Here is a 12,065-nt window from a genome sequence, read left to right on the forward strand (position 1 = left end):
ATCCTGCGTTGGAGAATGAAATCAAGGAAGCATCCAAAAGAGTGAGGGTGGAAGAAAATTTATTGGAATTTTTCAACATACAATAAAAGTCAGACTAGTCTACGTGTCAGGCGGCAGAGGAAACAGCCCCCACAGCAGGTTGCCAGGAACAGACAAGGAAAAGTCCTTACCATCTGCTTTTTATTCAATATTTACAGACAAGAGGGTTAGAACGCAGCCCCTTGGACTAATGGTGATGTCCCGAGTGCTTTCTAAAGACACTGTCTGTCAGCTATTCCTCTCCTGGTGATTCCTCTTCCCCCTCATCTCCCCTTATTTCCCAGCTTTCCCCCTCATCTGCCTCTGAGCTGTGACCTCCCTCAAACCCCTGTTGAAATTCTGAACTGTCTTCTTCTTCTCTGGAAGGGTCAGGCTGGGGAGGCGGTCTCCACCTGTCCCCCTCTGCCCAGTCCCTGACACCATGGAACAGGAACAGAAAACAAGCAAACTGGAATGGGTGCAGAGGAGGGTGACCAAGACGTTCAAGGGTCTGGAAACCAAGCCTTGTGAGGAATGGTCAGCCTGGAAAAGAAGACACTGAGAAGAGATATGATAGCCATCTTCAAATATCTCAAGGGCTGTCTCATGGAAGAGGGGACAAGATGAAGAAAGTCTGTTTTGTGCTGCTCTGGAAGAGTCATGGATGCAAGTTGCAAGAAAAGCGAATCAGGCTAAACATCAGGAAGGAAGAACCTTCTACAGGTAAGAGCTCTTCAAGGGCGGAACAGGCTGCCTCAGAAGGTGGTGGGTTCTCCTTCCGTGGAGGTTTTTAAGAAGAGGTTGCATGCTCATCTGCCATAGTGGAGATTCCTGCATTCCAGGTGGGTGGACTAGACAACACACAGAGTCCTCTCAAATGCTATAACTCTATAATTCAGACACTCTATGATTCTCCTCATTGTGAGTTTCTTGATGGAAAGTGAAATTGGAGCTACGGCAGAAGCTCATTTCACATTACAAGCATTTCTATGGTTTCCAACATATGAATTCTTTGATGGTGAGGCTTTGATCCTGGGTGAAGCCCTTTCTGCATTCCATGCACTGGTATGTTTCTTCCCTGTTTGAATTATTTCATGGGAACTGAGAGTTTCCTTCCAGGTGAAGCACATTCCACACACATATATGGTTTTTGCCCGTGAGTTCTTTGTTGTGAAGTGAGACTTGCCCTCAGATTGAAGTTCCTTCTATATTCCATGCACCTATATGGTTTCTACTCTTCAATGAGAAGTAAGACTATTCTTCCGACTGAGACTCTTTCCCCATTCCATGCACTGAGGTAGTTACTTCCCACTGTGAGTTACTCAATGAGAAGTGAAACTGGTCCTTTGACTACACCTCTTTCCACATTCCATACACTGATATGGTTTCTCCTCATATGAATTCTTCGATGGTACATGAGACCTGCTCTCTGAGTGAAGCTCTTCCCACATTCCAAGCACTGATATGGTTTCTCCCCTGTATGAATCCTTTGATGGGAAGTGAGACTATCCTTCCGATTGAAGCTCTTCCCACATTCCAAGCATGGATAGGGATTCTCCCCTGTGTGAATCATTTGGTGGGAAGTGAGCATATTTTTCCAACTGAACCTCTTTCCACATTCCAAGCACTCGTATGGTTTCTCCCCTGTATGGAATCTTTGATGGGACATGAGACCAGCTCTGTGAGTGAAGCTCTTTCCGCATTCCAAGCACTGATATGGTTTTTCTCCTGTATGAGTTCTTTTATGGTACATGAGACCTGCTCTCTGAGTGAAGCTCTTTCCACATTCCAAGCACTGATACGGTTTTTCCCCTGTATGAGTTCTTTGATGGAGGGTGAGACTATCCTTCCGATTGAAGCTCTTCCCACATTCCAAGCACGGATAGGGATTTTCCCCTGTGTGAATCATTTGGTGGGAAGTGAGCATTGTCTTCCAACTGAACTTCTTTCCACACTCCAAGCACTCATATGGTTTCTCCCCTGTATGGAATCTTTGATGGGAGGTGAGACTGGATTTCTGAGTGAAGCTTTTTCCACATTCCATGCACTGATATGGTTTTTCACCTGTATGAATTCTTTGATGGACAGTGAGCTCACCCTTGTGACGGAAACCCTTTCCACATTCAAAGCACTGATAGGGTTTCTCCCCTGTATGAACTTTTTGATGAGAAGTGAGCATATTCTTCCCATAGAACTCCTTCCCACATTCCAAGCACTTGTATGGTTTCTCCCCTGTATGAATTCTCTGGTGGACTGTGAGACTGGCCCTCTGACTGAAGCTCTTTCCACATTCCAAGCACGTATAGGGTTTCTCCCCTGTATGGCTTCTTTGATGGAAAGTCAGACTATGTTTCCGGCTGAAGCTCTTTCCACATTCCATGCACTGATAGGGTTTCTCCCCTGTATGGCTTCTTTGATGGAAAGTTAAAGCATCCTTCCGTTTGAAGCTCTTCCCACATTCCAAGCACTGATAGGGTTTCTCCCCTGTATGAATTTTTTGATGGGAATTGAAACTTCTCTTCCAACTAAAGCGCTTTCCACATTGTAAACACTGATATGGTTTCTCCCCACTGTGAGTTACTTGATGGTAAGTGAGGCGGGATTTCCGACAGAAGTTCTTTCCACATTCCAAACACTGATAGAGTTTTTTCCCCAAGGGATTTGTTAGACTGGAAGTGGAGTGGGAGCTTTGACTGAATCTCTTTCCAGACCCCGAATATTTAAGCGGCTTCTCCTCTCTGCGCATTCTGTCGGGGTCTTCCTCATTCTTCATTTGCAATTCTTCAGCACCTGCACCAAGGAGAGAAATTAAGTATAGCTTCAGGAACAAATGCAGTTCTTCAATAGCAGAAAAACAGGGATAAAAAAACAGGCTCTTTTCATTGATGGATTATGTTGAGTCGAATATGGAATCTGTGCCGTAGCCAATGGCAGTCATCTCTTTTGTCAACCAAAAACGAATAACCCAACTGAAATTCTTTCAACTTCCCTTACAACCTAAAGCCTACATTTTAAAGGCCCTGGCAGTTCAGTCCAGCCTGATTACTGTTTAAAAAGACATAACTGGAGGAAGAATATTTGCAGGCAAATCTTTTAGAGCTGTGGGTGTGTTAGAATCCCAGCTGCTATAGGTGGCGCTGTTGAGCTCCATCAAAATATTGGAGGTTTTTCACATAGATCAGTGATGGGCAACCTTTTGAGCTTGGTGTGTCAAAATTCGCCAAAAAACCGAGCATAACTCGGGTGGTGTGTCACTTCAAGAAAAACCCCATAATTTTGCGATATTTATAGTTTAAATAACAAAAAATTATAATTGTAATATATAACTATTTAATAAACCAAAAAAACTAATTATTTAACCTAACCAAACAAAAAAACCCTTATTTATCACAAAGTGCCCAGAGTTGTTGAGCTTTTTGGGGGGAGCTGCTGACCAAAGTTTTGGAGGTTTTTTTGGGGGGGTGCAAAAGTTGCTTTGCTTTTTTGTGGAGGATGCCCCAAAGCTGCTGCACTTTTTTAGGGGGAAAGAGAACAGAAATAAATGACGAATAATACCTTCACTGGAACTAACATGTAACACCGACATAGTCTGCCAAAGTGCCAAAAAAACCAGCACAGAACGGGTTAAAAAACGAACGCTGTTACACCCAATCATAGTCTGCCAAAGCACCAGAAAAAAACAGCACAGAAAGGGTTAAAAACCAATCTCTGGCTACCAGCAACAACAACAACAACAACAAGAAAGCATCCAGGTTTTAACAGCGGAGACAAGCTGTAGCGGAGACAAGCTCTAGTGGAGACAAGCTGTAGGAGGAGCTGGAGAACAAATGGGGGGGGGAACAACAATAACAGTGCGAATGGGCCGATGGGGCGTGTGCCAGCAGTGAGGGCTCTGCGTGTCATGTCTGACACGCGTGTCATAGGTCCGCCATCACTGACATAGATATACGTATGGAATTTCAAGAGATATCGTGATCCAACAGGGAGCCTTACTGAGAGAGACCATGATCCTATGATTCTCCTCCATTAGTTCTTTATGCAGAGCTCTCTGGCCAGGATCCAGCAATGCCCACTCCTCATCTGTGAAATGAACAGCTACATCTTCAAAGCACACTGGACCCTAAAATGAAAAAGAAAAGTATCTTCCTCTAAGACAGCATAAAGATTATCTACTACACTAACTGGCCAGTGACATTGTCATCAATACCAGGAAAGGTCCTAGAATAGATCAAACATTTGGTCTGTGAGCACTTAGAGAAGGCAGATTAAAAAAAGAAAGAAACCCGTTGATAGGGTTTCATGTACCGCAGACCATCTATGTTCATCATCTTGAAATTCTGTCAGGCAACCAGCTACAAATCCCCTCATCCAGCCCAACTAACAGAACGAAATATAATTGCTACTCCCTTGCGACTTTTAATTTAATTTAATTAAAAGACACCTGCTTCTTGGGAGAAAAGCAATGACAAACCTAGACAGCATCTTCCAAAGCAGAGACATCACCTTGCCAACAAAGGTCCGTATAGTTAAAGCTATGGTTTTCCCAGTAGCGATGTATGGAAGTGAGAGCTGGACCATAAAGAAGGCTGATTGCCGAAGAATTGATGCTTTTGAATTGTGGTGCTGGAGGAGACTCTTGAGAGTCCCATGGACTGCAAGAAGATCAAACCTATCCATTCTTAAGGAAATCAGCCCTGAGTGCTCCCTGGAAGGACAGATCGTGAAGCTGAGGCTCCAATACTTTGGCCACCTCATGAGAAGAGAAGAATCCTTGGAAAAGACCCTGATGTTGGGAAAGATTGAGGGCACTAGGAGAAGGGGACGACAGAGGACGAGATGGTTGGACAGTGTTCTTGAAGCTACGAAAATAAGTTTGACCAAACTGCGGGAGGCAGTGGAAGACAGGAGTGTCTGGCGTGCTATGGTCCATGGGGGTCACGAAGAGTCGGACACGACTAAACTACTAAACAACAACAACTCCCTTGCGAAACTGTAGACTCTCCTTCGTTGGAGGTTGGACTAGATGACCCTTGCGTCCTTTCCAGCTCTAGGGTTCTATGATTCTATCACCCTGTGGACCATCTAGTCCAACCCCTGGCAATGCAGGAATTTCAGCTAAAGTATTCCTGACAGATGCCCATCCAACCTCTGCTTAAAAACCTCCAAGGAAAGAGACTTCACACCCTCCGGAGTGAGACTCTTCCACTGTTGAACAGCTGGGTCAGAAAGTTTTACGTATGTCTAGTCAGAATCTCCTTTCCTGCAATTTGAAGCCTTTTATTCGAGTCCTACCTTTTAGAGCGTGAGAAAAGAAGCTTGCTCCATCCTCCATGTGACAACCCTTCAGATATTTGAAGATGGCTATCATAGCTCCTCTTTTCCAGGCTAAACATACTCTCTCAACCGTTCCTCATAAGACTTGGCTTCTACAGCCTTGATCATCCTAGTTGCCCTGCAACGTTCCAGCTTGTCAACATCCTTCTTACATTGTGGCTCCCAAAACTGGACACAGTATTTCAGGTGAGGTGTGACCAAGGCAAATTAGAGCAGGGCTATGACTTGCCTTGATCTGTTGACTTCTGTTGATGCAGCCTAGAATAGCATTCGCTTTTTTTGCTGCTGCATCACATTGTTGACTCATGTTAAGCTTGTGGTCCACCAAGACCGCTAGATCCTTTTCAACTGTACTGCTAGTAAGCCAGGTTTTCCCCATCCTATATTTGTGCATCTGGTTCTTCCTGCCTAAGTGCAGAACCTGACATTTGTCCCTACTGAAATTCACATTCTTAGCTTGCACTCAGTTCTCCAATCTGCTACGGTCATTTTGAATTTTGATTTTGTGTTCTGTGGCATTAGCTACCTCTCCCAGTTTGGTGTTGTGAGGGACAGGAGCTATAGACTGCCCCCTCCCATCGTGACCACCAGCTCCTCTCCCAGCACAAGCGGGGGAGATGAGTCTAGCGGGGAAACAGGAAATAGAGGGCAGGGCTCGGACAGGGTCACAGAGCCTCTGCGCCGACCGGGAGAGGAAGGAAGGGAGAGGGAAAGAGGGAGGCAGGAAAACACGGCTAGAAGACCCCTCCCTCCTGTTCCGGAGCTGCGCATGAAGAAAAGGGGGCGGAGATTGGGGATTCCCAGACTACTTTGTTGGAAAAAGACGCAGGAATCCCCATTCCGGGGTACTGCCCCAGACTGAGAACATGTACATTGTACAGCTTCTGCACTGTAAATAGTCTGCACATAATAAAAGCATGAAAAGGCAACGCGTTGGAGTCGTTACTCTAGAGTAGCCGCCAGCGACCCTGTGACAGGTGTCATCTGCAAATTTGATGAATATCTCCTCAGTTCCTTCAGCCAAGTTATTTATAAAGATGTTGAACAGCAACGGGCCCAGGACAGATTCCTGCGGCACCCCACTTGTCATTATTTTCCAGGATGACGAGGAACCATTAAATGAGTCCTCTTTGGGTTCAGTCAATCAACCAGCTACAAATCCACCTAACAGTTACCTCATTCAACCCACATTTCACCAGCTTCCTTGTGAGAATATCATGGGAGACTTTGTCAAAAGCCTTACTGAAATCAAGATACACTACTTCCACAGCATTCCCCTCATCAACCAGGTTTGTAATTCCATCAAAAAAAGAAATTAGAATGGTCTGGCATGAATTATGTTGGAGAAACCCATGCTTACTAATCACAGCATCCTTTTCTAAATGCTCACAGACCAAATGTTGAATTATCTGTTCTGGTACCTTCTCTGGTATCGATGTCAAGCTCACCGGACTGTAGTTAACTTGTTCTTCCTTTCCCCCCTTTTTGAGGCTGGGGACATTTGCCCTCCTCCAGTTTGTAGGGACCTCACCTGTTTTAATGGGAATGTTGTGCTGCACATTTTAAGTCTGGTTGTTTCTTTTAATATCTTGATCTTTTTTTATTGTGTCTTTAAAATTTAAACGATGGGTATTCATCTTTGTATGAATGGGTGGAACTCCACACGGCACGGTGGTCTTCAAATCACTATGTCTGCGAAAGCATTCCTGTTGCCAGAAGGAAGGACCCCCTCCTTATAAACTCTCCCTGTGCGCTGTTCTGGGGTGGAACTCTCCTGATGCGCAAAAGCCAAGTTCAAGGGGCGCATGGGGGAACGGAGAGTAGGAGGAAAGGGGGGAGAAGCCCATTGTGCAACTGAGGAGGCTGATTAGGTGAATCCTGGCAACTTTTTCCTATGGTTTCTTACCTGCTTCCCAACATATACTAGCATTCCACCATCAGTATAGCAAGAAGACAGAGCAGGAAGAGAGAGATTTCCTCAGCCTCAGAGGAACCCTGCCTGCTCCTTTCCCCACAATGCTCCTTCCTTACCGCATCTGGTTCTACAGCCACTGCTTCCTCTCCGCTACCATGAAAAGATGGATGAGGAGGTTTTGCTGGCATCCTTCTGTCATCTGTGAGAAATAAAGGGAAGTGGGAGATCATGAGTACATGCTTTCCTCAGAGGCAAATTAGTGCATCTCTAACCACAGATGGGCCATAGAAATAGTTTCACCTGCTGAGTGCATGTGAGACATTGGTATCCATTTTATATTTTAGTTGTGCAAAAATACACAATTCAGTGTCTTCTCCAAGATGATTAAAAGAACCCGGAGATTAGTTTCAAAATCCACAGAATGTGACCAAACAGAGAAAAACCCCATTCCTCCTTACCCAGTGGCCTCTCTCTGGTGTCCAACGGAGTCCTCTCTGTCTCAAAGGAATCTGGGCCCACTTCTGCAAACGGATCCTTTCCCTGTTGAAGAAGCAACAAAGATTCAAAGCAGAGAATAGTGAGAAGGATTAGAAAAGGAATGTCTGAGGGGGGAAATTTGGTGGTATCTGATATCATTCCTTGGATGCTCTCCAAAAAAAGGATGGGCCATTAGGAGGGAATTTGGGTATACTCTCCCTCCTGTTCAGAGTCCCTTAGGAGGATCCAGAGGGAAGTCTCTCTCACCTGCTGCTCTGCCTCCTTCCTCTCCTCTGCCTGACTCAGGAGGAAACCTTCAGCCAGGGCCACCGCCTGGGAACTGGTCTCCGCTCCACATTCCCTCACCCAGATCTCCATCTCCGGTGGAAGGACAGCCAGGAACTGCTCCAATATCACCAGGTCCAGCATCTCAGCTTTTGTGTGCCTTTCTGGCTTCAGCCACTGATGGCAAAGGTGGTGGAGTTGGCTGCAAACCTCACGGGGTCCTTTGGCCTCCTGGTAGCAGAACTGCCTGAACAGCTGGCTCTGCACATCTGAATGGAGAGTGTCCTCCTCACCCAGGATCTTCTGCATGGAGCTTTCCCAGAATCCTTCACTGCTCTCAGTTTCGATGGCATGGCCTCTTCCTGCTTCAGGGCCAGCTGAGTCTTGTTCATCCATCTGGGCTCTCAGGAAGCCTCCAAGAGATTGGAAGGAACCCTTGGTCTTCTGCCAAGTTCCGTCTGTCCTTATGAGAACTGCTAGCAAATCCTACAAACCAAATACATTGTTTTAAAATTCATACACTGTCAGGAGAGAAAAATGTCGCCTGAGCAAGCATGGTTGAGTCTTGCTAGGAACAAGGCCTGTACCACTTACAGCTCAGGTTCTTAGCTTTCTTCAAGAAACAAGCAGGCAAGAAGAAGGAAGCCTCTAGCCCTCCTAGAAGGAAAGTTACCATGCAAAATGTGCAGGCAACTGAAGGGATTTCTGTGCTATGAATGAGCCTGGTTGCTCCTGCCTTTCAGTATTTTCAGTATGTGAATCCAGTCAGAGCTGTAACTGACAAGTGAGTCATTTGTACAGAGTGTAATTTGGACACTAGGCTAGAAAGGGGGTCCCATCCCTGGGTTCCTCAAGAGCTGCTCTCCCTCCCGCCACCCTTGGAATCTCCAACATTCACAAGATTTCATTTCCCAGAATGTGGAAGAAGCAACAAGGGGATCGTCTATCTTGGATCTGGTCCTCACCAGCAGGTAAGTACTGGGAAACTTGGGAGGACCTGCCTAGATCAAGGGAAGTAACCGTATCACTCTCTTCTGCCTTGGTCAGACCACACCTGGAGTCCTGTGTCCAGTTCTGGGAGCCACCATTTAAGAAGGATGTGGACAAGCTGGAAGGTGTTCAGAGGAGGGTGACCAAGAGGATCAAGGGTCTGGAAACCAAGCCTTATGAGGAAGGGTTGAGGCAGCTGCGTATGTTTAGCCTGGAAAAGAGGAGATTGAGAGGAGATATTTAAACACAAATCATTATCTTCACTTTGAACGCTCCTCCCATGTTCATGGATAGACCAACACTTTATACTGTTTTATTGTTAACATCAGGGGGAAATTATCTTCCTCATTCAACAAGGGCTCCTGACTAGGAATTTGGCTAAGTGTTGAAGACTGTTAACTCTGCTCTCTCCCAGACTGGAGGAGGGCAAATGTTGTCCCTATTTTCAAAAAGGGGAAAAGAGAGGACCCAAACAATTACCGCCCAGTCAGCCTGACATCAATACCAGGAAAGATTCTAGAGCAGATCATTAAGCAAACAGTCTGTGAGCACCTAGAAAGAAACTCTGTGATCACTAAAAGTCAGCATGGGTTCCTGAAAAATAAGTCATGTCAGACTAATCTGATCTCATTTTTTGACAGAATTACAAGCCTGGTAGATGAAGGGAACGCTGTGGATGTAGCCTATCTTGATTTCAGCAAGGCCTTTGACAAGGTGCCCCATGATATTCTTGTAAAGAAGCTGGTAAAATGTGGGTTAGACAATGCTACCATTCAGTGGATTTGTAACTGGCTTACTGACCGAACCCAAAGGGTGCTCATCAATGGCTCCTCCTCATCCTGGAGAGTAGTGACTAGTGGGGTGCCACAGGGTTCTGTCTTGGGCCCAGTCTTGTTCAACATCTTTATCAATGACTTGGATGATGGGCTTGAGGGCATCCTGAGCAAGTTTGCAGATGACACCAAATTGGGAGGGGTGGCTAACACCCCAGAGGACAGGATCACACTTCAGAATGACCTTAACAGATTAGACAACTGGGCCAAAGCAAACAAGATGAATTTTAACAAGGAGAAATGTAAAGTACTACACTTGGGCAAAAAAAATGAAAGGCACAAATACAGGATGGGAGACACCTGGCTTGAGAGCAGTACATGTGAAAAGGATTTAGGAGTCTTGGTAGACCACAAACTTGACATGAGTCAGCAGTGTGATGCAGCAGCTAAAAAAGCCAATGCAATTCTGGGCTGCATCAATAGGAGTATAGCATCTAGATCAAGGGAAGTAATAGTACCACTGTATTCTGCTCTGGTCAGACCTCACCTGGAGTACTGTGTCCAGTTCTGGGCACCACAGTTCAAGAAGGATACTGATAAGCTGGAACGTGTCCAGAAGAGGGCAACCAAAATGGTCAAAGGCCTGGAAACGATGCCTTATGAGGAACGGCTTAGGGAGCTGGGTATGTTTAGCCTGGAGAAGAGAAGGTTAAGGGGTGATATGATAACCATGTTCAAATATATAAAAGGATGTCATATAGAGGAGGGAGAAAGGTTGTTTTCTGCTGCTCCAGAGAAGCGGACACGGAGCAATGGATTCAAACTACAAGAAAGAAAATTCCACCTAAACATTAGGAAGAACTTCCTGACAGTAAGAGCTGTTCAGCAGTGGAATTTGCTGCCAAGGAGTGTGGTGGAGTCTCCTTCTTTGGAGGTCTTTAAGCAGAGGCTTGACAGCCATCTGTCAGGAATGCTTTGATGGTGTTTCCTGCTTGGCAGGGGGTTGGACTGGATGGCCCTTGTGGTCTCTTCCAACTCTATGATTCTATGATTCTCCCGTTTCCCACTTTGTTTAAACCCATTCATGAACCAGAAACTCATGCACTGATCACCAATAATTCAGCATATGTTGTGGATTTGCCTCCAAATTTATTATAGTATTTTTGTGATCTACAAATGAAGCGAAAAGACTCCGTCTATTTATTTGTATCATTTATTAGTCCTGTGACCCTTGCTTACAAAACTCAATAGTTATTCCATAAGAAAAGGGAAAAGACAACACACAGAGACCCCGCCCCATCTGCACTGTGTTTGCAAAGCAGGATCAGAGCATTTCAAAGAGCCCTGGCTTCCTCCATAGAATCGTGGGAACCATGAATCGGCCTCATTGCCTTTTTAAAACCATCTACGTGCATGGTTTTGTATGCTTTGTGATATCTGCATTGAGACTTTCCTTTATTTTTTATAGATTATGGATTAGTAATTCTTTATTGTAACTGATAAGTGTAAATTGTTTAACTATTATTTGTTGATGTTTAATTTTACTGTTTACTATTAGATTATAATGCATTATTGAATATTGTTTCATCTGATAGAAGTTATTTATTTTAATCTTATTGTTTTGGATTGCTATTATTTCTTTTTTTGTTGTATTTTTATACGTGTACGAAGCCGACCAGAGTGGCTGGGGCAAACTAGCCAGATGGGCAGGGTATAAATATAATAATTAATAATAATATAGTTATTTAGCTTGGTGGGCATCCCTGCCTCCTGCAGGAGGGAGTTCGCATGAAGACGCACTTTCTTTTTTCTGCCCTCCATCTTCCAACATTCCTTATTTATTTACTGCATAGGTCAAGTTGTGTTTCTCGTTTGGGTGGATTTTATGTCTGAATGTTTCTGCCTGGCTGCAACCTCTTCTAACAAAGGAGGCTGATTCCTAAATCTGAAAGGGGGGGTCTGTTAGCAGGCCATTGTTTCCTCGCATCTCTACGAAGAGCACCGTTCCACAGCTCCTGCAATCTCTCCCCTTCCCTGGCTTTGCGGAGAAGGAAGGTGCCGGATCCTCTGACTGGGGGGTCCCCCTCCCCATGCATTATACGCACAGGACCCCCTCGAATGCATCCTCCCCGGCAGTCCTGGGACCCCCTTCTCCCCACTGCACCCAAAGGGGGAAGAGGGAGGAGACTCACCGAGGCAGCCCTTGCGCAGGAGACATGCAAAACATGCAGGAAGTGACGCAGGGGAGGGAGCTTTGCTCTGGAGGATCTGGC

The 12,065-nt window shown here is 45.3% G+C and overlaps 1 protein-coding gene across 7 annotated transcripts; it reads right to left on the bottom strand.

Moving 5' to 3' along the window:
* Nucleotides 1-42: 42 nt before the first annotated feature.
* On the bottom strand, nucleotides 43-12,065 carry LOC118092276 (zinc finger protein 260-like). 7 transcript variants are annotated; one of them, XM_060280484.1, is made up of 7 exons: nucleotides 11,985-12,065; nucleotides 8,995-9,230; nucleotides 8,012-8,515; nucleotides 7,726-7,807; nucleotides 7,384-7,466; nucleotides 4,012-4,138; nucleotides 43-2,808 (listed from the first exon to the last, which is right to left on the bottom strand). In XM_060280484.1, exons 3-7 carry the CDS (start codon nucleotides 8,423-8,425, stop codon nucleotides 1,337-1,339), a joined length of 2,178 nt encoding a protein of 725 aa, XP_060136467.1. In that variant the 5' UTR covers nucleotides 8,426-8,515; nucleotides 8,995-9,230; nucleotides 11,985-12,065; the 3' UTR covers nucleotides 43-1,336. The 7 variants fall into 7 exon arrangements, with proteins under 7 accessions (XP_060136467.1, XP_060136471.1, XP_060136470.1 ...); XM_060280488.1 differs by having other exon boundaries at nucleotides 9,084-9,230; nucleotides 11,985-12,059; XM_060280487.1 differs by lacking the exon at nucleotides 11,985-12,065 and adding an exon at nucleotides 10,340-10,487 and having other exon boundaries at nucleotides 9,084-9,230.

The sequence above is a fragment of the Zootoca vivipara genome, chromosome 12 (genome assembly GCF_963506605.1).
Source record: "Zootoca vivipara chromosome 12, rZooViv1.1, whole genome shotgun sequence".
NCBI lineage: Eukaryota > Metazoa > Chordata > Lepidosauria > Squamata > Lacertidae > Zootoca > Zootoca vivipara.